This window comes from Neoarius graeffei, chromosome 10 (assembly GCF_027579695.1).
Source record: "Neoarius graeffei isolate fNeoGra1 chromosome 10, fNeoGra1.pri, whole genome shotgun sequence".
Taxonomy (NCBI): domain Eukaryota; kingdom Metazoa; phylum Chordata; class Actinopteri; order Siluriformes; family Ariidae; genus Neoarius; species Neoarius graeffei.
In genome coordinates this window covers 85,260,341-85,287,649 of record NC_083578.1, presented here as the reverse complement: position 1 = coordinate 85,287,649, position 27,309 = coordinate 85,260,341, and the positions used below count along the sequence as shown (strand labels likewise).

General features: G+C 42.8%; 1 protein-coding gene across 1 annotated transcript in view; it reads right to left on the bottom strand.

The window, feature by feature from the left end:
- grip2a (glutamate receptor interacting protein 2a) overlaps positions 1-27,309 on the bottom strand; it is an 85,084-nt gene that overhangs the window by 18,398 nt on the left and 39,377 nt on the right. The window contains 9 exon segments of the mRNA XM_060930920.1: positions 394-539; positions 1,425-1,608; positions 2,812-2,970; positions 3,135-3,269; positions 14,368-14,522; positions 14,882-15,029; positions 19,123-19,268; positions 23,243-23,318; positions 27,146-27,232. Of these exon segments, the coding sequence (XP_060786903.1) occupies positions 394-539; positions 1,425-1,608; positions 2,812-2,970; positions 3,135-3,269; positions 14,368-14,522; positions 14,882-15,029; positions 19,123-19,268; positions 23,243-23,318; positions 27,146-27,232 (1,236 nt within the window).

Here is a 27,309-nt window from a genome sequence, read left to right as displayed (position 1 = left end):
TCTCGCCCATGGTCAGCTGGGATAGGCTCCAGCTTGCTCCCCGCAACCCCACATGGGATAAGCGGTTACAGATAAAAACAAACAAAAAAAAACTTCTATGCCTGTCAGTCTTATAAAAAGAAGGCGTGGCTTCTACACCTGTAAGTCTCAATGACCTACTTCTCCCCCAACATTTATTTATAATAAAAATGAAACTATTTTCACAATACAGAATTACATCGCATGCGACACATCACCTCAGAATCTAAATTATATGAAATATCTGGTGGCTTAAAACATTTTTCATACAGTATATCTGGTTATCAATCATGTATCGTAGCACACATTGGAGAGATATACACTTCTACTGCTTTGTGTTTGACGCAAGATGTGCTGCAATATCATTCAGGTTACCTGCAACATCAAACTCGACTTCTAGAGTGACCTGATTGGACAGTGCGGCATCTCGAAGAAGCTGATTGGCCTCCTCGAGCGTTCCATCATCAGTTGGGATTCCATTTATAGACAAGATTCTGTCTCCAACCTGCAGCACTCCACACCTACAAAAGAACTGCGTGATGAATAATGGGTTCTCTCTCTCTCTCTCTACATACACAAACTGAAAAGAAGGAAAAAAAAGGAATTATGAAGAAAAAAAAAAGTCTCATCTCAAAACCTTTATACCATAGTGCTGTCAAACTCTTAATTCAACAGATGGTACTTTGGTGATGTTTAAATTATATATTTATATATAAAATTGTCCTGTTTTATGCGTGCATGGAGGGGGCATTTATTTATTTTGCTGGCATCGTTTGGCTCTGCTCACCCCCTTAGATGAAAGCATCACTGCAATTCCTCTCTGATCACATTTATCCTATGATGAAACATTTCTATCCTAAAGGGCGTGGTCATATCCAGGATGACTCCACCCCATTCACAAGCTCTAGCTGAATATTTTTGTTCTCGTCAAACCAATGTAGATCATGTGTCACAGTCACCAGAACTGAACCCTGAAGAACTAGGAGGTTTTCAAGCGACATGTTAAGAAAATTGTGTCGCTCTCCACCATCACAGCACCAACTGAGGGAACAGCTTCAGCGTCAAGGAGCACTGAACCAGTTCTGGAGGCTGATGGTGCCTTCATTATAGCTCGTTTCGCATTTCACTCCATCTCACATACAGTGAACTTCTGAGGGAAAAATGGAGCTAATCTCCTAAGTGTAGGATATACAAGTAGTGCAATATTTATGGTGTTTAAACTGATCTACCAATTAGCACACCTTCAAAAGTTTCCTTCAGAGCGTGGAAGCTCTGGAAGATGATCAAACATGGCGAGTTTCAAAATCTTGCTCACCACTCACATTAAAAATATCTGAACCGTGCTTCAGTTCTTATTGATTTATAAAACGTCGCATGTAAGCACAGGTGTGCACGCACACACGCACCTTTCAGCAGGTGAGTCTGGCTCTATGAACCGGATACAGGCGGGTGCAGACAGAGGCTCTGTGGCAAACACTCCTCCCTGGAGCTGCAGGCCGAAGCCCGTGAGCGGGTCTCCTCTCAGCACCACCTCGTTATTCTCAATGTGCACCACCTGACCACCAACACCCACCGTGCTGGAGAGGGACACTGATGATGCAGCAGAAAGAAAGAACCGACAGATCAGAGAAAGAAAGACAAGTTCAGAAGAAAAAAAAAAGAGCCAAGAGAGAGGTCAGATGAGACCAAAGAGAGATCAGACCCCAGGGAGAGAGAAAGACCATAGAAGAAAACACAAACAAACCAGTGAGAGATAAATATACCAAAAGGAGTGATGAGATGAGAGATAGAGATCAGAGGACAAAGAGAATGAGTCGATGAGATAGGGATCAGATGAAACCAGAGAAAGAATAGAGATAAGACCAAAAGATAGAAGAGACCAGAAAGTGATCAGACAGGAAAGAAACAGAAGGAAAGATCAGACAGTATATTAAAAAAACCAGAAGAGATTAGACAATACCAGAAAGAGCTCAGACCAGAGAGAGAAAGAGAGCGATCAAGATCAGACAGGAAAGAAACCAGAAGAGATCAGACAATACCAGAAATAGATCAGACAGGAAAGAAACAGAAGGAAAGATCAGACAGTTTATATTAAAAAAAACCCAGAAGAGATTAGACAATACCAGAAAGAGCTCAGACCAGAGACAGAAAGAGAGCGATCAAGATCAGACAGGAAAGAAAACAGAAGAGATCAGACAATGCCAGAAATAGATCAGACAGGAAAGAAACAGAAGGAAAGAGATCAGGCAGGAAAGAGATCAGACCAGAGGTAGAGGAGAGGGAGACCAACCAGAGAGTGATCAGACAGGAAAGAAACAGAAGGAAAGATCAGACAGTTTATATAAAAAAAAACCCAGAAGAGATTAGACAATACTAGAAAGAGCTCAGACCAGAGAGAGAAAGAGAGCGATCAAGATCAGACAGGAAAAAAAACAGAAGAGATCAGACAATGCCAGAAATAGATCAGACCAGAGAGTGATCAGACAGGAAAGAAACAGAAGGAAAGAGATCAGGCAGGAAAGAGATCAGACCAGAAGTAGAGGAGAGGGAGAGAGAGACCAACCAGAGAGTGATCAGACAGGAAAGAAACAGAAGGAAATAGATCAGACCAGAGAGAGAAAAATCAGACCAGAGGCCGACATGAACAACAGAATTCCATATCCACGTTTTTTGATATTTCTTGGGGATTAGATCAGTGTATCACATTGCACACACCATATTGAGGATCTGGAACAACTGTATCATTGTACATAAAGAAAAAGAAAGGAACAAAGCGAGAGACTGTTCTCTTACATGAGCTCTTGTGCTCGGCTCTCCTGGGTTTCCTCCTGCTGGCGGTGCTGCGTGGGCTCGAGGGGTACGAAGGCAGAGTACTGCAGGGGTTTGGGCTTGGATACACAGAACCGCTCTTAGCGCTGTGAAAGCCTGATGTCTGAGACGAGCTGCCTGATGCTGCAGATCAGATCATGTTCTGTTTACTCAGTAAAGTTGTTTCAGATAATTTAAAAAACTAGGAATTGTTAGTGTTTTGGTGAGGGGGGTATTGGTCAGAAGTTGTGAATCAGGTAGTGTTCATTATTTACATTACATGTGCACACATGTATGCATGATGGTGCACTCACGTGTGCAGCGGGAGGGTGAAGGGGTGGTGTTGCTCCAGGTTGATGGGGTTTTGCTGTGGGTGGGTGCAGGGGCACTGAGGTAGTTCACACCAGATTCCCACTGACGCTGGCTGCTCCTCTGGACACGCACTGCAAATACACACAAAATCATGTCTGTGAGCCACCAATCTCTCACTCACACACACAAAACACAGACAGAAAGATTCTGACAGGAAGAAAGATGATCATCTGGGGATAAAGAAATCCCACTGAGGGAAAAGATTCTTTCTAGAAGATCCTCCATACAGCATCAGGCACATGTTCTGCACATTCATTCCTTCATTTCTCTCTGTCTCTTACATTTTCTCACAAGACTGGATAAAGTTGAGAGCAATGGAGAAACCTGCATTTTTAAAAACAAAACAAACGTCTCTGAGCACATCAGCAACAATCAAAACATTGGGATTTGCTGTGAAAGTGTGTGGGTAAGAGAGAGAAGACACTAATGATGCTAAATTAACCACCAGCCAGCACCACTGGTTAGTTCAGGCCACGCCCACCAGGACTAATCAGCTTTTTGGAAGATTTTTTTTTTTTTTTGTAGTCTCTCATCTCGTCTCATCTCATTATCTCTAGCCGCTTTATCCTGTTCTACAGGGTCGCAGGCAAGCTGGAGCCTATCCCAGCTGACTACGGGCGAAAGGCGGGGTACACCCTGGACAAGTCGCCAGGTCATCACAGGGCTGACACATAGACACAGACAACCATTCACACTCACATTCACACCTACGCTCAATTTAGAGTCACCAGTTAACCTAACCTGCATGTCTTTGGACTGTGGGGGAAACCGGAGCACCCGGAGGAAACCCACGCGGACACGGGGAGAACATGCAAACTCCGCACAGAAAGGCCCTCGCCGGCCACGGGGCTCGAACCCAGGACCTTCTTGCTGTGAGGCGACAGCGCTAACCACTACACCACCATGCCGCCCTTTTTTGTAGTCAAGAGCACAAATAAATGCAAGAACTTTCCATTTGGAGCACAGCAAAGCTATGAAGAATTATTGGCACCCTTCATAAACATGCTTGTGTAAAATAAACAATCAATGTGTAATCATTATAAACGTTCCACTCAACAAAGCAGAACATTTTTGTATTTGTTTTTATTAATTCGCATTAGCAATGCTGGCGCAAATTGTTACGCTCACTCAGGAGCTTTCTACTTATTATTATTATTAGTAGTAGTAGTAGTAGTAGTATCCTTGACTTGCAAGTGACATCAAAGCAAACTAGAAACCTGGATGTCGGCCATGTTGGTGGATATACAAATGCGGGGTCAAGCGACATTTCATACAAAACACAGTCACGCGTGCGCAACTCTCTTTGTTTTTCCACTGCTTTAAGTGCTCTTTTAGCTATATCATATTTTTGTGCAGGGCGGCACGGTGGTGTAGTGGTTAGCGCTGTCGCCTCACAGCAAGAAGGTCCGGGTTCGAGCCCCGTGGCCGGCGAGGGCCTTTCTGTGTGGAGTTTGCATGTTCTCCCCGTGTCCGCGTGGGTTTCCTCCGGGTGCTCCGGTTTCCCCCACAGTCCAAAGACATGCAGGTTAGGTTAACCGGTGACTCTAAATTGACCGTAGGTGTGAATGTGAGTGTGAATGGTTGTCTGTGTCTATGTGTCAGCCCTGTGATGACCTGGTGACTTGTCCAGGGTGTACCCCGCCTTTCGCCCGTAGTCAGCTGGGATAGGCTCCAGCTTGCCTGCGACCCTGTAGAACAGGATAAAGCAGCTAGAGATAATGAGATGAGATGAGATATTTTTGTGCTGTATGTGGTTGTGGTCACAACAGTATTCGTGACCATGGCACGTTCCGATTCGGAAAGAGGGTGAGGAAACTCTGAGGCTTAGTTCGGAGAAGAGACAAGGGGATCAGGACACTTCGTCCAATGACCATTTCGTCCAGTAGTTAAGACATTTCATCCAAAGGCTTTTTCATACGCCCTATCAGTTATTTTATATTTCAGGTATTCTGGTGTTTGCGAACGAAGCCCCCGCGAGAGCACTGCTCAGCACCTAAAGATTTAGTATGATCCAGCCAGCTTTAAAAATTAATAACTCTGCCAACGGAGCTCATAGTGAAGCCAAATTTTACAGGCACCTCCCTCTAAGCCTCCCTGTTCGAAAGAGCACGGTCTCGGGTCGACAGGACTGTGCCTCGGCCTGGAATTCACGAACAAAGCCTCTGCGAGAGCGCTGCTCCGCGCCTGAAGATTTAATATGATCCAGCCGGAAACAGAGATATGCAAGCGAGCAGCCTGCAATGACAAGGGAGTTAAACTCATCCCAGGGTCAGCAAGTGGCATGGGCCGACATGGGTACCCCCCTTAGTGTGCTATTTAGCGTCGAAGCTGCTTCGGTCAAATTCCATTGAGAATTCCTCCTTTTTTCGAACAAACAAATACCTGAAAAATAAAATAATTGATCATGTGTATGAAAAAGGCTTTGGTTGAAATGTCTTAACTGTTGGATGAAATGACCTGTATTCGTACTCGATGGTTGGTAGAAGCGTCTTATCTTCAGAAAAGTCTGACTGTTTTAAATAATATGGGTCAAAACCACACATCTGTCTTCTCCTTGTATCGAATCTTCGCTCGATCGTTCAAATCGTAGTAATGCTGAGAAAATTCAGCATTATTTACAGACACGCTTTCAGCAGCTGCCATCCTAGTTGCTTTGTATAGTCACCATTATGGCGGACGCTCATGATGTAGCACATTTTGATCACATGGTTGCAAGTCATCTATTCTCCTAACGTTTTTAAGACGCTGTTTCTCCCTCAGTTTTCAACCAATCATCACCAAATTTCACATGAAGAATACCTCTGGGCTCAATTAAGTTACTATGACTTTTGGTGCTGATCTGGATCACTGATCCGGAATGATCCATGAAAAATGGGATTTTTTTCCTCACTAAGTGTCATTCTCTATCTCTTACCGTTCCGGATCTATAGGGTACAGTGTCCAGACGTCCCGGTTTGTAAGAGCTAGCGCAAATCACTGTGACTTTAGTCATAGTATCTATCTAATAAACAATTATTTGAAGTAGAAGTACATTTTTTGTCAAATAATAGTATTTATTCTCAAATATATTCAGACCAAAATTATTGAGACTCTTGAGGAATGTTTGTAAAATAAATACGAACAAAATCTAATCATGAGCTCCCTACATAAGCAATAGTGCTCTTGGTGTGCTCTTACTGTGGGGAAAAAAAATCAAAGGACTTTCAACATAACAGCAATTTGTTGACCTGCACAAATTATGTCATGGATATACAGTATTTGGGCTCCAACATCACGCGACGGAAAAGTGTTTCATCCTATCGTTGGGAGATCACAAGTTTGAATGCCAAAGATATTACATCCATTGTTAGTCAAGAGAGCAAAACTGGCTGGGTTCTCTGGGTGGGAGGGGCATACTCTCGTCTCTCTTCCTGTCAATCACAGTGACCTTCAACATTCATGGGTGAATGTGAACTCATGTATGTGGAAGAGGGCGGGTAGCACTTTCCTCTGATTGTATGATGCAGTATTAGTTTTAGGCTACGTTCACATTACAAGCCTCATTGTTCAATCCTTATTGATTTTTTGCCTATCTTGACGGTTCACATTCATAATTACAAGTGACCTGTGTCTAACTGTAATGTGAATGCATCTGTCCTCTGAAACGGCACGCATGCGCACATTGGTACATATTTGCACGAGTCATCTGCATTACCAACAAGAAAAAATAAGTCATATTTGCAATACCATATTTGCATGGGATTAAAACCGACAAAATGGACGCACTAGTAACTAATATATGCTTCATAATTTGCTCTGGAGGACGGCAAACTGCTCGCCAGCTGTACATGATCAGGTCAAGAAGCCAAAAAAAAAAAAGTCAGGTGGTTAGCTTTTACTGTTTTTGCAGCTACTGTAGCTGTCTGCCAGTGGTGTTTAGCAGCACTGATGAAGACAGCGCTCACTGCATAGATATAGGCAAAAAGCCACATGAATTCTGATCTGATCGTTCTCATTCATGTCACATGGTTGCAAATTGGATACGTATCTGATCTATCATACGTTGTGTAAACATCATGTTTAATATGTGGCCTCCAGTTAATTATTTAACAGGAACAGGTGAATCTTTAAAGCTAGACGGCCTTTTGATTTCATAAAATTGGTGAAATTTAGTTCCCTCTGAAATGTGGTCATTGTGATATATGTTTATTTCTGTAATATCTCACAAAATATCAAGCCATTCTGTTCTGTGGCTGGGAAGTTATTTAATTTGAGGGGATTCCTGAGTAAATAATGTGCATGAAATCGCTCGCTTCACGCAGTCAAGGAAGTCCGTGTGTGTGTGTGCGCATGCGCAGGTTTACCTTTGAGCGTGTACTGACAGTTCCATCATTCTGTCGCTAAACGAACAGCTGATCACACCGAGGTGCTCGCTGAACGCCGATATTTATTAGTTTGGTCCTGTGTTTTCTTTCTTTCGTATATAACATAACGTCTTTTCTTCTTGCTTTCCATTACTGTCGTCGGTCTTTCACGGTTCATTTGCACACTCACGTCCTCCATTTTTCTCTCCTGTTTCAAATGTGTATCCCACAATGCCTTGCGTGAACGGGGAAAGCCCACCACACGATGCATGATGTAGTATCTTGAATTGGGTCATGGTGAAACAGGAAAAAATAGCATAGAATTTAGAGTCAGATGGCCCTAAATTCATTAATTGTTCTGTTTTAAAAAGAAACTAATAAAATTGGAAGTCTGTGATTCGAATTCAGTAGCTTTCGGTCCACTAAACAAAAATAATTGGGTGTCGGAGAAAATTCTTTTTATGACCTACACTTGAAAAATCTGAAAGTCAGTCTACCTTTAAGGCAAAAAATCTGATTTGACTCACTTCAGCCTGGTAACATGAATGTAGCCTTAGTGTGTTCCATTTGAACTGGGAAGTCAAGATTTCCAACTCTGAAAAATCAGAAGAACCTCACCAACCCCGACCTCAAAATCCAAGATGGCACTTCTGTCTTATTTGTGTCTCATTAAATCAGTCATACACACAGTAATGTCCTACTTCTATCTGTAGACAGGTTGCTATGGCGTTTTTTTTTTTTTGTGCAAAATACTGCATAATGTGGGCGGCACGGTGGTGTAGTGGTTAGCGCTGTCGCCTCACAGCAAGAAGGTCCGGGTTCGAGCCCCGTGGCCGGCGAGGGCCTTTCTGTGTGGAGTTTGCATGTTCTCCCCGTGTCCGCGTGGGTTTCCTCCGGGTGCTCCGGTTTCCCCCACAGTCCAAAGACATGCAGGTTAGGTTAACTGGTGACTCTAAATTGAGCGTAGGTGTGAATGTGAGTGTGAATGGTTGTCTGTGTCTATGTGTCAGCCCTGTGACGACCTGGCGACTTGTCCAGGGTGTACCCCGCCTTTCGCCCGTAGTCAGCTGGGATAGGCTCCAGCTTGCCTGCGACCCTGTAGAACAGGATAAAGCGGCTAGAGATAATGAGATAAGATGAGAAGTAACTGCATAATGTGTTATCAACTGGCGTTGCTAACAATAGCGAATAACGGCTAAGCTGGATAGAAGCTAGAACTAGTACTGCTAACAGTAGCTAATAATGGTGTCCATCTTGGTTTTCTGACTTGTTGTGCTGGAACATGGTCAACCCAGGTGTGACGTCATTCCTAACTCTGACCTCCAACTTCCAAGGAAAACAGTATTTGACCTGATGTGTTTGGCTGGCTTGTTAGCCTTCCCCTTGCTTAGTTGGTAACTGTTGTATGACATGGTGGGTAGGAAATGGGGGAAAAACAGAGCTCATGAGGCTGGAGCTCATACCGGCCACTGCTGTTGTGTGTGAGTTTAAAATCCAATCAACTCTGTGGGAGGAGTAGCAATTTTTGTGAAATTGCATATGACCCCACTGTAGCTGTAGGTGGCGCCACCTGGTGAACAACTCTTGTTGGAATCTGTCTTTAGACTCTTCTGCGTGAGTTTCAGTGAAAACGTCCCAGCAGTTTACGAAGAGTAATGTTTAATGTGACGAGTCACCCCAAAAGTTCAGACGCCCATAGAATAAAAAATATGACAGGTGGCAACAACATCTTGACAACTTTTATGCACACCCACCTGGGGAACATTGTATATGAGTTTGATCAAAATCCGATCAATCCTGTAGGAGTAGTAGTAAATTATCGTAAATCATGGACGGACGATGAGTGATCACATGTGTAACCTGAGCGTACCATGTTCATACGTTGTGTGAACAACATGTTTAACTAGACCGGACAATTCCCCGGGGGAAATTGTGAGAGGATGCAGTGCGCGAAGCAATTCGGTCACGCACGTTCGCTGGCCGTGAACGTGTGACCCGCAATGATGTTTCAATGCAATGATTATGTGTGTGCTTGAGACAGCAGCCGTCATGAAGAAGAGCTATTCAACAGTACAACCAAAGTGACTACAGGCGGAAATTAGCATGTACTGCTATAACCTGGGACAGACATCTGTCCTTACCACAAGGATAATGTTTAATTTGTGCACTGTCCCTTTTAAAAATAAAATAAACTCTAAGAAGAGTGTTTGTAGTTTGTATGTACGAACAGAAGTGTTCCTAATAAAGTGGGCGGCTAAGGTGAGGCCTGTCGGCTGCCCTCTTCTCAGTTTCTCAGAGCAGCGGATGTTTGAAAAAGTGCTTTTTTTTCCAGTTAATTCCATAGAAATGAATGGGGTTTTTTTGGGACAAGTGTGACTACTACTTTTGAGAAAATTATGTCTGTAGTGTGAAATTTGTGGCTGAAAACAGTTTAAGTTTGAAATTTTGAGCATGATGTGTGTGTGCTTGAGACAGCTTTTCCCTCTGCCCCGTCACTGGCCCCAATCGGCATGGTGACGGGCCTGAACAGGAGAGTTAAGACACACACAAGATTATGTCAGGTGTCTGCTGTTTTGCTAAGGAGTAGGCCTCGAACAATCACAAATAACTCGACAACGAAAGCAGCTATTCACAAAATTCTTTCACAGTGAGCACTAGAAGGGTCTCCTGAATAAAATGATGTAATTTTTTTCTCTGTATTCTTAAAAATGAGGACGCTACAGGGAGTTAAAAACGAGTGACTTTTCTATCACGTTTATAATGGATGTCAATGAAGCCTGTCAGCTGCACTGTCCTCAGTTTGACGCTTGTCATTCAAAAAACGTAAATCCTATCGTTTAGGTAGACACATTGTGTGAATCAGGACAAGTTTTCCTACAACTTTTGAGAAAATCATGTCTGTAGAGTGAAATTTGTAGCTGAAAACACAGTTTAAGCGAGAAAGTTTGACCTTTTTTTTAAACCTCTCTCCACTCTGAGCTTAACGAGGTCCACTGGTGTGTAACGCAATAGACACTCATTCAAAAGCCGGATTTTCTCCCAGAAGCCACATGGCGTTTGAGCTGGGACTGATCCGAAAGTGTAGAACCTAGCAGAAAAGTTGAATGCCAGATCCACAGAGGAGAAGTTTTCCTATGTTTTAGAGTTTGAATCACGTCTCTAGGTTAAAGCATGCCAGAGCAGCGGACGTTTGAAAAACGTTGAAAAAGTGCTTTTTTTCCAATTAATTCCATAGAAATGAATGGGGTTTTTTTGGGCGATTTTTTCGCGACTACGTCGCGAAAAAATCGTAATCTGTAGAGAAAACTAATAGCATAGCGAGTCCGATCGATCCGCACGTTTTGATATATTGTTTGTCTGTGTGCGACGTACGGTTATTGAGTTATTCGAAATCAAAATTTGCGTAGGAATAAGAAGAAGAAGAAGAAGAAGAAGAAATACGTAGAAGAACAATAGTTGCAGTGCTTTGCACTGCAACCTATGGGCTCCCCTAGGGGAGCCCATAGGTTGCTGTGCTGCAGCACTGCATCCTAATAAGTGGCCTCCAGTTAATTATTTAACAGGAACAAGTGAATCTTTAAGGTGGTATATCCATGTCACAACTCCAGTGACTCCATTATGTCTTTTTCGTCATTCCAAGATTGATGTAAAGTGTAATGATTATTCATCTCCATGACACATCCATCCATTATCCATAACTGCTTATCCTGTGCAGGGTCGTGGACCAGCTGAAGCCTATCCTGGCTGACTATGGGCGAGAGGCGGGGTACACCCTGGACAAGGCACCAGTCATCGCAGGGCTGACACACAGAGACAAACAACCATTCACACTGACATTCACACCTATGGTCAATTTAGAGCCACCAGTTGACCATGCAAACTCCACACAGAAAGGCCCCCATCGGTCACTGGGCTCGAACCCAAAACCTTCTTGCTGTGAGGCGACAGTGCTAAGCGCTACACCACCATGCCACCCATGACAAAACCATTAAATTCAATTGCCTTCTCTGGCTCAATACTTTAAAATAAACTGATACCTCATGACCATCTAAGTATCTCATGACCATGAAAGAGATCTGGAGACATTAAATTTTAGCTTTAATAAATTAATTCTTGGTCAAACCTAATGAAAAAATAATCACTATGTCACCTCAACTATGTAGATTTTTAATCTTTCCCAAATTTATTGTCCCAAATTTATTCTAACAACAAAACCATTTAGTCAGTTTGAGCATGGAGCTTGAGTTTCTGAATCTTACTGGACCTGAATCACAAACAGGCATTCGTTCTCTCATATTAATCTATTCTCTCTCTTTCTCTCTCTTTCTCCCTGGTGGCTGAAGCTCAGCTCAGACTCGTCTCCATGTCACATGCACTGACAGCAGAGCTTGAAGAAGGTATAAGACATGCAGCAGTGGTGGAGCTGGTGCCCAATTTTATCATCTTTCAGATTTATCAGTTTAAGTGGTAAACAGTGGAAAGAAAAATGCTGTTTGGGTTTGCATTAACTAGTAGTTCAGATCTGTCACACCCTCTGAGTGTGATACACTCCGACTCTGGCTCTACAAACACACACTGAGTGCAGTGTTGAAAACTGGATACGAGGACCAAAGCAGTTTCTTTTGAGTTGCACTTGAGCTACGAGGCTAATATAGCTAACGAGCAAAACTTATCGCATGGTGTCAGCTGCATGCCTTTGAAACTGTTTTTAGTTTTCAAGCTTAGGCTATGGCCACACTACAGCTCACGATGATTTGCGACGGCTTATCGATGAAAATGAGGCATGTGGTGGCAACGCTTCCCTGATCTTCGGGAAATATTCCCAAACCCATCTGCGAGTATTCGCTGCTTAGTTTACTGACGAAAACATCACCACAGAATTTTAATGCATGCAGTGAAATTTTTTGTAACGTATTTGGCCACTCATGAGGTGGAGACACACCAAAAAACAACTTGTGAAGCTCGGAGAACATTCACTGTGCATCGCATGATTGGTGGGGATGCTACCAATTTTTCATCGCCAAGTCATCGCAAGGGGCGGCACGGTGGTGTAGTGGTTAGCGCTGTCGCCTCACAGCAAGAAGGTCCGGGTTCGAGCCCCGTGGCCGGCGAGGGCCTTTCTGTGTGGAGTTTGCATGTTCTCCCCGTGTCCGCGTGGGTTTCCTCCGGGTACTCCGGTTTCCCCCACAGCCCAAAGACATGCAGGTTAGGTTAACTGGTGACTCTAAATTGATCGTAGGTGTGAATGTGAGTGTGAATGGTTGTCTGTGTCTATGTGTCAGCCCTGTGATGACCTGGCGACTTGTCCAGGGTGTACCCCGCCTTTCGCCCGTAGTCAGCTGGGATAGGCTCCAGCTTGCCTGCGACCCTGTAGAACAGGACAAAGTGGCTACAGATAATGAGATGAGAAGTCATCGCAAGCTGTAGTGTGACCAAAGCCTTATTAACTAGAAGGGCACACTGAAAGCACAGACCTCTGCAAAGGACAAGAGTCAAGTCTTCTATTTTCCACTTTATATTACATTACAGGCATTTGACAGACACTCTTTTCCAGAGCAACATACAACATACCCAGAGTAGCCTGGGGAGCGGTTGAGAGGTAAGGTGCCTTGTTTAACGGCACTTCAGCCATTCCTGTTGGTCCAGGGAATCGGACCAGCAACCTTTTTGCCCCAAAGCTGCTTCTCTAACCATTAGGCCATGGCTTTGCCAAATATATTTATATGTCTGAATATATTTCCTAAACTATCAGTGTTATGAGGGCGGCACAGTGGTGTAGTGGTTAGCGCTGTCGCCTCACAGCAAGAAGGTCCAGGTTCGAGCCCCGTGGCTGGCGAGGGCCTTTCTGTGTGGAGTTTGCATGTTCTCCCCGTGTCCGCGTGGGTTTCCTCCGGGTGCTCCGGTTTCCCCCACAGTCCAAAGACATGCAGGTTAGGTTAACTGGTGACTCTAAATTGAGCGTAGGTGTGAATGTGAGTGTGAATGGTTGTCTGTGTCTATGTGTCAGCCCTGTGATGACCTGGCGACTTGTCCAGGGTGTACCCCGCCTTTCGCCCGTAGTCAGCTGGGATAGGCTCCAGCTTGCCCGCAACCCTGTAGAACAGGATAAAGCGGCTAGAGATAATCAGATGAGATGAGATGAGTGTTATGTTTCTACATATGTATCCCAGGGGATTACTTGTACCTGTGAATGTGGTTCATGATATGGAGTCATCGTGTTTCTACATTGTTTGTTTTGTCACTATTAAACTTTACTGCCATCTACTGGCTTTTAAGATGTGTGGCATTGTTCAGGGCAGACATCAACCAAGGCCAAATGCCGTATCTCGCAACATTAGCGAAAGACTAACTAAATACTTGGATCCGCCCCGTGACTTGGATTTGCTCCAAAATTTAATGAGTTCTTCCTTGGCCCATTCTACGCCCTTCCACCAAGTTTCATGGAAATCACTCCTGGTTAAAGCAAATTCGACATGCTTGTTAAAAAAGACACGAAACATGTCTTGACTGATGAATTACATTTGGGGTGACTGTAGGGAAAATGGTGTAAATGAAATTTTTTGCCATTTTGTTTTGTGAAATGCTGCTTCTAAAATTACAATAAAACAGGAAGAAATATTTGACACATTTGGTGTTCTGTGCATGTGCTTGAGGTGTGTGTGTGTGTGTGTGTGTGTGTGTGTGTGTGTGTGCCCACAGCATTCAGTGGATTATGAATGATTCACTGCACATACAAGAGTAGCCTAAAGAGGTCTGCCTTCAGCCACGACAAACACAGCACAGCCTGCACAGAGGTCAGACAGGAGTAGTGTGTGTGTGTGTGTACCCGTGTCATGTAGGCTATGTGGAGAAGGCAGGATCTCGAGTTTGGTGACCTCTGAGGAGTTGGCCAGCAGCTGCTGAGCTTCCATTAAAGAGCAGTGCTCAGTGCTCATGCCATCTATAGCCAAGAGAATATCACCTACATGTAGAGCACCACACCTGAGACAGACATGCACACACACACACACACACACACACAGAAAGAGTCATTAAAAATCAAACTGTGTAGTGCTAAATAGCGAAAAAGCCGCAACGTCTAACTGTTTAAGCGTGTACTGTATGCAAAGCTAAACTGAACTTTTTTGATGTAATTTTACAAAGTGGTGTATGAAAGTTCAGCCAAGACCAGCGGCTGCTTCTATAACTTCAGGAGCTCACAAGTAATACAAGTCCATTTCACTCAGTAAGGATTTAGGATTTCTGAGAGGACATTTAAAATCATAATAATACATGTTCATCATTTTCACAGGTAAAGCTAGCTATCTTGTACCTAAACATCTATAGCTGGATTTGTGTACCTCTCTGCGACACTGGCAGGTTTGATTTTCTGGATGGTAACGACGTGTTTGTTCCTGTAGAGGGCAGTAGTGAGGCTCAGTCCCAGTACAGAACCTGCACTCTTCATGATCTCCACCTGCAGGGGACCTGAAGACTGCTGCACTGACTCTGATCAAACACACACACACAGTGGCAAATCAGAAACACTCTTCTTTATTTTGGGGGACAAAAGAGATTAAATACAGCTTTGGTAATGAATATATTTATATGGAGTATAATAATTCACAGGGTGTCTTATTGAGACGTGAGGTTTGCAATTGACAGGGATCCTGTGGGAGGCAACAAAAAAGTCAACACAAGTGAGAAGGTCCCGGTTCCTGGCCAGAGAATGAGGTAGGGTACATGTAGCCCCACCCCTAACCCTAATCATAACCAATGAGGTGTGGCTACATGTGTATCCCTGCCTACAAAGGCGTGTGGATACATGTATAATCCCGCCCCTAATCCTATCCCTAACCATAACCCATGGGGCGTAGCTATATATGTACCGTAGCTGTGCCCATAAAGGTGTGTGGTGATATATATAGCCCCGCCCCAACTATATCCCTAACTATAACCAATGGGGCATGGCTACATACGTAGCTCTGCCCATAAAGGGGTGTAGTGGCATATAGTCCCACCCCAACCCTCTCCATAACCATAACCCATGGGGCGTGGCTACATGTGTAGCCCTTGGCCATAAAGGGGTGTGGATACATGTATAACCCCACCCCAACCCTAACCCTAACCCATGGGGTGTGCCTACATGTGCAACCCTGCCCACAAAAGGGTGTGGCTACATGAGCAGTATAACCCCACCCCTAACCCTCTCCCTAACCATAACCCATGGGGCGTGGCTACATGTGTAGCCCTTGGTCATAAAGGGATGTGGTTACATATATAGCCCTGCCCCTAACCATATCCTTAACCATAACACTTGGGTGTGACTACATGTGTAGTCCTTGGCCATAAAGGGGTGTGGCTACATGTAGGACCCCACCCCTAACCCTAACTATAACCCATGGGGTGTGGCTACATGTGTAGCCCTTGGTCATAAAGGGATGTGGTTACATATATAGCCCTGCCCCTAACCATATCCTTAATCATAACACTTGGGTGTGACTACATGTGTAGTCCTTGGCCATAAAGGGGTGTGGTTATATATATACCCCTGCCCTCAACCATATCCCTAACAATAACCCATGGGGCGTGGCTACATTTGTAGACCTTGGCCATAAAGGGGTGTGGCTACATGTATAGCCCCATCCCTAACCATAACCCATGGGGCGTGCCTACATGTGTAGCCCTGCCCACAAAGGGATGTGGTTATATGCATTTCCTCATGTTACTACTGTGTTTCTTTTTCTTTTATCCCTGTCTTCCTGACCTGTTCCCCCTCTGTAAGGACAGGTTGATGGTCAATTTCACTGGTACAGTGATAATAAAGGGTTCATTCATTCATTCATTCATTCATAACCCCGCCCCAATCCTATCCCTAACCAGAATCCATGGGGCGTGGCTACATGTGTAGCCCTAAGACATAATGGTGTATGGTTAACATGTATAACCTTGTCTTGAACCCTATCCCTAACCATAACCCATAAAGCGTGCCTACATATGTAGCCCTGCCCACAAAGGGGTGTGGCTACATGTATAACCCTGCCCCAACCCTATCCCTAACCATTACCCATGGAACGTGGCTACATGTGTAACCCTTGGCCATAAGGGTGTATGGTTACATGTATAGCCCTATCACTTTGTTGTCCAGGCTGCAACCAAGTGTCCTTGACACAAGTGGGAAGTTTGTAGGGATTAGGCCACGCCCACTGGATTCAACTTCACTCAGAACTGAGAAGTCTGAAATTAGAATTTTCGAGCTTAGTGCGTTTAAGCTACAAAGTAGGGAAAAACATGGGCACATGCTTGTTAGCAACAAGCTAGCCAGTTAACATCAGTGATCATGGGTTTGACGTATTTACTTATTTACAAAACAGCGAACTGTATGGTCAATGATATGAATTTAACCAACTAGTGTTTCGATGTTGATTGATTCTTGTTTTCTGTAAATTAATTGTTTGTTGTCTTATTTCCCTGATAGAAATGATCAGGTCAAATCAGAGCAGTCTGAATTGATTTGCACTAAGTATTTAATTGTCATGATCTGAAAACCAAACTTCATTAAAACAAAACTAAGAAGAGGTTTTCGATCACCTTTGGTAGCAAAAACAGACAAATCCGAATATAAGTACAGGTACATGACTTCAAAAATGCAATAAAATGATAATTATTATGACTGATGGAAACTGATTCAAGGATTCAAGCATTCCTCGGACAGGGAAATTGCCAAACACAGGTTACATGCATTGTGTCTGCAAGAAAAGCAGGCGAGTTTTCCCACATTGCATGAAATGCTTTTGTCGCTAGTGAGTGAACTGAATTGACTGGATTAGGTTTCTTTTTACAGTCACTTGTGAAAGATACAGTCACCTGTTCATTTTTATCATCAAAGTTTTCTGTTTTAATGCATTATTTGATGAAATAAATGTCAATTTCACTAGAAAACTGAGAAATGTCAACAAATTATGGGTGTGGCCATGATGAAGGATGCCACTAGCTTCGGAACACTGATTTGCTGAAATGGAGTTGTCGGCCTCTGGGAAAAATGGATGTCGGTTTCTGAAAAAAAGATGAATATTTCGGGATTCTACAATAGAGATGTCTGGTTTTGTGGAAAAAAAACCTGCTGAACAGAGAGCTGTCGTTTGAACGACACATCTTAACACGTTAATGACAGTGTTTGCGACGGTTCCGTCAAACTATGTGTCACTTAAAGCTAGACTGCCTTTCAGATTTTTCAAGTTTAGGTCATAAAAAGAATTTTCCCCGACACCCAATTATTTTTGTTTAGTGGACTGAAAGCTACTGAATTCGAATCACAGACTTCCAATTTTATTAGTTTCTTTTTAAAACAGAACAATTAATGAATTTAAGGCCATGTGACCCAAAATTCTCTGCTATTTTTTCCTGCTTCACCATGACCCAATTTAAGATACTACATCATGCATGACGTGGTGGGCTTTCCCCGTTCATGCAAGGCATTGTGGGATACAAATTTGAAACAGGAGAGAAAAATGGAGGACGTGAGTGTGCAAATGAAATGTGAAAGACCAACTACAGTAATGGAAAGAAAGCGAGAAGAAAGACGTTATGTTATATACGAAGGAAAGGAAACGCAAGACCAAACAAATAAATATCGGCGCTCAGCGAGCACCTCGGTGTGATCAGCTGTTCGTTTAGCGACAGAATGATGGAACTGTCAGTGCGCGCTCAAAGGAAAACATATAGATGGCAGTAACACAACATTGTGGATGCCAGCTGCTGTAAAACCCAAAAGAAGAAGGAAAAGAAAAAGAAGCAGGTAAACCTGCACATGCGCACACAGACTTCCTCTGTCTGCTTGACTGAACGAAGTGAGCAATTTCATGCACGTTATTTGCTCGGTAATCCCCTCAAATTAAATTATTTCCCAGCCACAGAATGGCCTGATATTTTTTTTAGATATTACGGAAAGAAACATATTATCACAATGACCAAATTTCAGAGGGAACTAAATTTCACCGATCTTATGAAATTGAAAGGCCGTCTACTTTTAACAATGGTTTGTATTATGTAAGTTCCCAACATAGGTACATCAATACTTCGAACTGTGGTTTTGGGAAACACTTGCATCGCAACTGCATGGGTCGAAATATGTAAACTGCAATCGTAGTTAGCAACTATGTTTTTCGGAAACATATCCCAGAAAGACGGCACCATTACGATAACCTAGTTAAAATAATGAAGTGATCATTTATTTACTGTTGATGGTGTGAGCGGTCATGTTGATTCGATGTCATGTCCTGTGAACCCAAGGTTGAAGAGACCTTCCCAAATAAGAAAGGAGTTCCGAACTGAGGGTGTGTTTTCTTTGTTTTTTCCAAGTGAGATTTTGGAAATTCTGAGTTATAGGCTCAAGTCAAAAGCAGCATTAATCCAAATACAAGGACCAATATAAATATTTGGAGAATTAAACAGATACAAAGAGTGTCGTTGTGTTACAGCCAACATTACTGTTAGGTTTTGCATGTGTGTCATATGGGAAAGTACAGCTGGTTTATGAAACGAGGTGAAACAGAGTAGTAGAATGTGAATGTTTTTTGCTTCAGTGTGCACGTGTGCTCACCCATAACCTTGATGTCATACTCAATGAGGAAATAAGCTTCCTGACTGCTCTGCATGAGCAGAGTGAGAGCATCGGCATGTTTCCGTCGGTTTAAAGCAACACCGTTGACACTCAATACCCGATCCCCGACACGCAGAGTCCCCTCCCTGAAAGAGAGAAAGAGAGAGAAAGAGAGAGAGAGAGTAAAAGGGTTTGATAGAAAGGGTTACAAGAATACAGAGTCATCTATATCCCCCACCTTATATACCAATTATATACCAAGTTTCAAGATATTATGTCACATCTTTCAAGTTCTGCTGCAGGAAACCAGCCCAACCTCTTTACACTGACCTCAGCAGCCCATGGCATAAACCCACCAGACCTTTGGTCCAGGGGAGCTAAAAATTAAAATTTCTGGCATTTCTTAGAATCAAAAGGCAAATATACATTACTTAATCAACACATATACCAACTTTCAAGACCAGACCACTCTTAGTTTTCAAGTTCTGCTCTGGAAACAAAACCCACCCCTAAGACTAATCTGAGAGACTGAGTCTGAAATTGTTTCCATGGAAACATGAAATATTAAAATTTCTCAAATTTCTTAGTATGAAAAGGCATCACCTTTTCACTACATCACCTTGTTAACATGTATACCAAGTTTCACATCTGTATCATGAATAGTTTTGGATATATGCTCCAGAAACAAACATTGCTCTTAGAAACGAAGTCAAAATCTATTTTTTTTATGCAAAAATTTGAAAAATACTTTTTCTTCAACAATCCAAAATAGCAAAAGGCACCAGTTCACATGTTGCTTGATATGTGTATACAACCCCAATTCCAAAAAAGTTGGGACAAAGTACAAATTGTAAATACAAACGGAATGCAATAATTTACAAATCTCAAAAACTGATATTGTATTCACAATAGAACATAGACAACATATCAAATGTCGAAAGTGAGACATTTTGAAATTTCATGCCAAATATTGGCTCATTTGAAATTTCATGACAGCAACACATCTCAAAAAAGTTGGGACAGGGGCAATAAGAGGCTGGAAAAGTTAAAGGTACAAAAAAGGAACAGCTGGAGGACCAAATTGCAATTCATTAGGTCAATTGGCAATAGGTCATTAACATGACTGGGTATAAAAAGAGCATCTTGGAGTGGCAGCGGCTCTCAGAAGTAAAGATGGGAAGAGGATCACCAATCCCCCTAATTCTGCGCCGACAAATAGTGGAGCAATATCAGAAAGGAGTTCGACAGTGTAAAATTGCAAAGAGTTTGAACATATCATCATATACAGTGCATAATATCATCAAAAGATTCAGAGAATCTGGAAGAATCTCTGTGCGTAAGGGTCAAGGCTGGAAAACCATACTGGGTGCCCGTGATCTTCGGGCCCTTAGACGGCACTGCATCACATACAGGCATGCTTCTGTATTGGAAATCACAAAATGGGCTCAGGAATATTTCCAGAGAACATTATCTGTGAACACAATTCACCGTGCCATCCGCCGTTGCCAGCTAAAACTCTATAGTTCAAAGAAGAAGCCGTATCTAAACATGATCCAGAAGCGCAGACGTCTTCTCTGGGCCAAGGCTCATTTAAAATGGACTGTGGCAAAGTGGAAAACTGTTCTGTGGTTAGATGAATCAAAATTTGAAGTTCTTTATGGAAATCAGGGACGCCGTGTCATTCGGACTAAAGAGGAGAAGGACGACCCAAGTTGTTATCAGCGCTCAGTTCAGAAGCCTGCATCTCTGATGGTATGGGGTTGCATTAGTGCGTGTGGCATGGGCAGCTTACACATCTGGAAAGACACCATCAATGCTGAAAGGTATATCCAGGTTCTAGAGCAACATATACTCCCATCCAGACGACGTCTCTTTCAGGGAAGACCTTGCATTTTCCAACATGACAATGCCAAACCACATACTGCATCAATTACAGCATCATGGCTGCGTAGAAGAAGGGTCCGGGTACTGAACTGGCCAGCCTGCAGTCCAGATCTTTCACCCACAGAAAACATTTGGCGCATCATAAAACGGAAGATATGACAAAAAAGACCTAAGACAGTTGAGCAACTAGAATCCTACATTAGACAAGAATGGGTTAACATTCCTATCCCTAAACTTGAGCAACTTGTCTCCTCAGTCCCCAGACGTTTACAGACTGTTGTAAAGAGAAAAGGGGATGTCTCACAGTGGGAAACATGGCCTTGTCCCAACTTTTTTGAGATGTGTTGTTGTCATGAAATTTAAAATCACCTAATTTTTCTCTTTAAATGATACATTTTCTCAGTTTAAACATTTGATATGTCATCTATGTTCTATTCTGAATAAAATATGGAATTTTGAAACTTCCACATCATTGCATTCCATTTTTATTTACAATTTGTACTTTGTCCCAACTTTTTTGGAATCGGGGTTGTACTCTTCAGTAGTTTTAAAGATATGTCCTGGAAAAGAAAACGTGACCAGACAGACATACAGCTGGATGGACGGATGGACGGAACCCGTTTCTATATCCCCCGCCAAACTTTGTTTGGGCGGGGGATAATAAACAGAAGGAAAATCTCAAGCTGAGAAAGGAAATACTGCATTAGGCCCATAGAGTGAGTCAGAAGGATATAAGATATTATTCTATCCACATTCACTGGATATGAGCAATCGCACACTCTGATTGGCTACTCTACTACTAGGCTATCAACTCATATACCATGAGTAGAGAAGAACAAAATGGTGGCTTTGTTATCAAGTATTTAAAAGAAACAGAAATAGCCAAAAGAATATACACCCCCACTCCACCCCACCCCCATATCTCCTGTTCCATACTCCAGCCCAGTCAGTGGCAGTAATGCACCTTTAAGCTGGTTTGCCAAACTGCTAAAAAAAAAAAAACCTAAAGAAGGAGAAGGAGAAGAAGAAAAACAAAATGGTGGCACGTGTTGCTGAACCAACCGAGGACGAAATAAAAACTCTATTCAAAACCCCAAAAAATACAACAAAAAAAGAAACAAAAGATCGAATAAATATATTTGATGGTAAGAACACATCTTTTTTTATTTTTCAAGAATTATTTTTATTATCGCATTTTTCACAAATTGCTCCGGTCATTTCGCCGGTTTGTTTACATTCTAAGCAGAAATGATTTTGTCGGACATTTTGTATAAAGTTTTTATTTATCGAAATGAAAATAAAAATGCTCTGTTACTCAAAATCCAGTGAATGTGGATAGAATAAAACAGTTATTCTGTTCAGTGCTCATGTACGACTTGATTTTGTGGAATAACTGTTAAATATAGCGAAATGTACACAGATGTATAACCTAAAATAAAATTTACATGATGAGGATGAGGGGTTCCCCGTTTACCCCAAACGTAGTCAGTCAGCCGAGGCACATTTGGTGTCTCTCTGACATGTGCTGCTCTTTTATCTTTCCACACACCAACTAATGAAAGCTAATAGCTTCCAGTTTGGCATTATGCAGATTCGATGTCAACGTTATCACATCCTCGCTTCAAAACACATCATTACACCCGAGTGTGAACCTGGCACAGAGTAACGTTAAACTCTGCTGAGGAAGAAAGTGATTCAGCTTCGAGATGGAGCTGCAACTGTTTATAGGTCTCTGACGTCAATTTTATCTATTTTTATAGATAACTGCGTCATACAGAGTCAGAAATTATGAAAAACTCAATAGAGTCAGAAAAAGCGGATGCAGTTTTGAAGACGTTTCCTTTGCATGAAGCTTAGAGTCATGAGATTTACTTAATTGGTATCAACGTTATCCTCATAGTGCAATTCCAAAATTAATTTTGGCTGATAGATTACATTTGGGGTGGTGCGTGTGTGTGTGTGTGTGTGTGTGTGTGTGTGTGTGTGTGTGTGTGTGTGTGCATGGGGGGGGCGGTCTGGTACCTGGCTGCTGAAGCTGCAGCATAAACTGCTGTCATTATAATAAGTGAGAAGTGCACACACACACACACACACACACACACACACACACACACACACATGTCTAACACATTTTACAGAGATGTCTCATGACACACATAGACACAGTGAAATACACACACACACACAAACACACACACACACATAGAGAGAGGTGTTGTGAGTCATCTTATCTCACCTGTCCGCAGGACCCCCGGGTCTAACATAGGTCACCACTAGAGGACGAGCCTTATGCCAGTCCTCATGAAACCCACCTGCAAAGATTACACACACACACTGTGTTATTTTACAGCCAGCTCGATTAGCACTGAATGTTCTGGGGCAAATTTCTTGCTTTTTTTCCCCAATAATAATCTTTCCACAGAGTGGAAAATGGGTTGTGATGTACAGCAGTCCAGACACCAACTTACACACTTACAGTCGAGGCCTCAGTGTCCGTGTGGCTGCAGGTTTTCATTCTAAAAATGCAGGAGCAAATGTGATTGCGCTTCTTGAATCAGATTCAACAATTAATCAATAATCAAAGTTGCCATTGAGTTTACACTGAAGAAAATCCAATCAATTGTTATAAAAATATCTATAACGAGACCGTCAATGACGGCGTAGCTCACTCGGGACCCATCTAGTCCAGAAAGAACGATCTAAAGTGGGCCACCTTGCGCAATCAATGTTGCAAGCTATACACTCTATAGATGCTATATACACCCTAGGAATACTGACCTATTTCCCAGAAAGAATCCAAAATGGTGAGGAATTGACCGAGAAGAAGCGATTTTTGTTGAACTGCTCATTAAAGCTAAACTGCCTTTCAGATTTTTCAAGCGTAGGTCCTAAAAAGAATTTTCCCTGACATCCAATTATTTTTGTTTAGTGGACTGAAAGCTACTGAATTCGAATCACAGACTTCCAATTTTATTAGTTTTTTAAAAAATAGAACAATTAATGAATTTATCTCCACGTGGCCCTAAATTCTCCGCTATTTTTTCCTGCTTCACCATGACCCGATTCAAGATACTACGTCATGCATGACGTGGTGGACTTTCCCTGTTTGTGCAAGGCATTGTGGGATACAAATTTGAAACAGGAGAGAAAAATGGAGGACGTGAGTGTGCAAGTGAAACGTGAAAGGCCGACTACAGTAACGGAAAGCGAGAAGAAAAAACATTCTGTTATATATGAAGGAAAGGAAACGCAGGACCAAACTAATAAATATCAGCGGTCAGCGAGCACCTCGGTGTGATCAGCTGTTCATTTAGTGACAGAATGATAGAACTGTCAGTGCACCGTCAAAGGTAAACCTGCGTGGACTTCCTCTGTCTGCTTGACTGCGCGAAGCGAGCGATTTCATGCATGTTATTTGCTTTAATCCCCTCAAATTAAATAATTTCCCAGCCACAGAACAGAACGGCCTGATATTTTGTGAGATATTACAGAAATAAACATATATCACAATGACCACATTTCAGAGGGAACTAAATTTCACCGATTTTATGAAATCGAAAGGCCATCTAGCTTTAAGGTTTAATTAGTCCATAACTTCATTAATAATTGTAATGAAGTAAATCTGGGTAGACGTTCTATGCACCCTAGGTATCCCTACCTTCATGCCAGAAAGAATCAAAATCGGTGAAGAATTGAGGGAGAAGAAGCAGTTTGTGTGGAAACTGCTCATCTCATCTCATCTCATTATCTCTAGCCACTTTATCCTGTTCTACAGGGTCGCAGGCAAGCTGGAGCCTATCCCAGCTGACTACGGGCGAAAGGTGGGGTACACCCTGGACAAGTCGCCAGGTCATCACAGGGCTGACACATAGACACAGACAACCGTTCACACTCACACCTACGGTCAAATTAGAGTCACCAGTTAACCTAACCTGCATGTCTTTGGACTGTGGGGGAAACCGGAGCACCCGGAGGAAACCCACGCAGACACGGGGAGAACATGCAAACTCCGCACAGAAAGGCCCTCGCCGGCCACGGGGATCGAACCCGGACCTTCTTGCTGTGAGGCGACAGCGCTAACCACTACACCACCGTGCCGCCCGAAACTGCTCATTAGGGCTTAATTACTCCATATCTTCATTATTAATTGCAATTATGTAAATTTGGGTAGAGGTTATACAGTGAGAGTAAAAAGTATTTGATCCCTTGCTGATTTTGTTGGTTTGCCCACTAATAAAGACATGATCATTCTATACTTTTAATGGTAGATGTATTCTAACATGGAGAGACAGAATATCAAAACGAAAATCCAGAAAATAACTTTAAAGAATATATTTTAATTGATCTGTATTTCATTGAGGGAAATAAGTATTTGATCCCTCTAGCCAAAAGCACTTAATACTTGGTGGCAAAGCCTTTGTTTGCAAGCACAGTGGACAGACGTTTGTTGTAGTTAACCACAGGGTTAGCACACATATCAGGGGGAATTTTGGCCCACTCTTCTTTGCAGATCCTCTCTAAATCATTAAGGTTGGTGGGCGGTCACTTGGCAACTCGGACCTTCAGCTCCCTCCATAGATTTTCGATTGGATTGAGGTCCGGAGACTGGCTGGGCCACTCCATGACCTTAATGTGGTTCTTCTTGAGCCACTCCTTTGTTGCCTTTGCTGTATGCTTCGGGTCGTTGTCATGTTGGAAGACCCAACCACGGCCCATTTTCAACTTCCTGGCAGAAGGGAGGAGGTTGTCCCTCAGGACTGCACAGTACATGGCTCCATCCATCTTCCCACTGATGCGGTGAAGTAGCCCTGTGCCCTTGGCAGAGAAACACCCCCAAAACATAATGTTTCCACCTCCATGCTTGACGGTGGGCACAGTGTTCCTGGGGTCATAGGCAGCATTTTTCTTCCTCCACACATGACGAGTAGAGTTTAGGCCAAATAGTTCAATTTTGGTCTCGTCTGACCACAGAACCTTCTCCCAATCACTTTGTACATCTTTGAGGTGATCATTGGCATACTTTAGGCGGGCCTCCACATGTGCCTTCTTAAGCAGGGGTACCTTTCGGGCACTGCAGGATTTTAATCCATTGCGGCGCAAAGTGTTGCCAATTGTTTTCCTGGTGACTGTGGTCCCAGCTGCCTTGAGGTCATTCACTAACTCCCGCTGTGTGGTTGCAGGCCGATTTCTCACAGTTCTCATGATCATTGCCACCCCACGAGGTGAAATCTTCTGTGGAGCACCAGACCGAGGTCTATTGATGGTCATGTTATACTTCTTAAATTTTCTCACAATTGCACCAGTGGTTGTTACTTTAATACCCAGCATCTTGCTAATGTTTTTGTAGCCCATTCCAGATTTGCGCAGGTCAACAATCCTGTCTCTGAGGTCCTGAGAGAGTTCTTTGGTCTTACCCATGTTGGAGGGTTTGGAATCTGTCTGATTGTCTGATTCTGTGAACAGGTGTCTTTCATACAGGTGATTAGTTAGAACAGGCGTCTTCAATTCAGGTAACAAATTGATTGGGAGTGTCTAACTGGTCTGTGAAAGCCAGAACTCCTAATGCATACTAGGGGATCAAATACTTATTTCCCTCAATGAAACACAAATCAATTAATATATATTCTTTAAAGTTATTTTCTGGATTTTCTTTTTGATATTCTGTCTCTCCATGTTAGAATACATTTACCATTAAAAGTATAGAATGATCATGTCTTTATTAGTGGGCAAACTAACAAAATCAGCAAGGGATCAAATACTTTTTACTCTCACTGTATATGCACCCCAGGCAGACCTACCTTCCTGCCAAAAAGAATAAAAATCGGTGAAGAACAGAGAGAAGAAGCGATTTTCGTGAAATGTGGACAACAAACGACGGACAACACATAATGACAGAAGCTCATCACCTGTCGGCTGGATGAACTAATAATGGAGAACCCATTTGTTGTTGTTGTTGTTGTTGTTGTTGTTTTTTCATCTATGAGTAAGAAATATACACTATACACCAAACGTTTATAAATGCCTATTAGCTATGGCTGCTGTTTGGTTAGAATGGAAACCTGCAGCCACAAACACAGTTATATCAAACCCCTCTGAGAAGATCTGAGAAGAACAGGAAAAGCTACAGCCACTGATGTACCTCGGAGCACGAAGCCAAAACTGTTGCCTTCTTTTTCCAAACACACCTCGATGGTTTTGGAGATGATGCTGCTCGGACTTCTGGGAGCTGAAACACACACACAGATGGATCAAAGCAGCTCAGCGATAAGGCGCCAGAAATAACAGCTCACATCATTCTCCAGA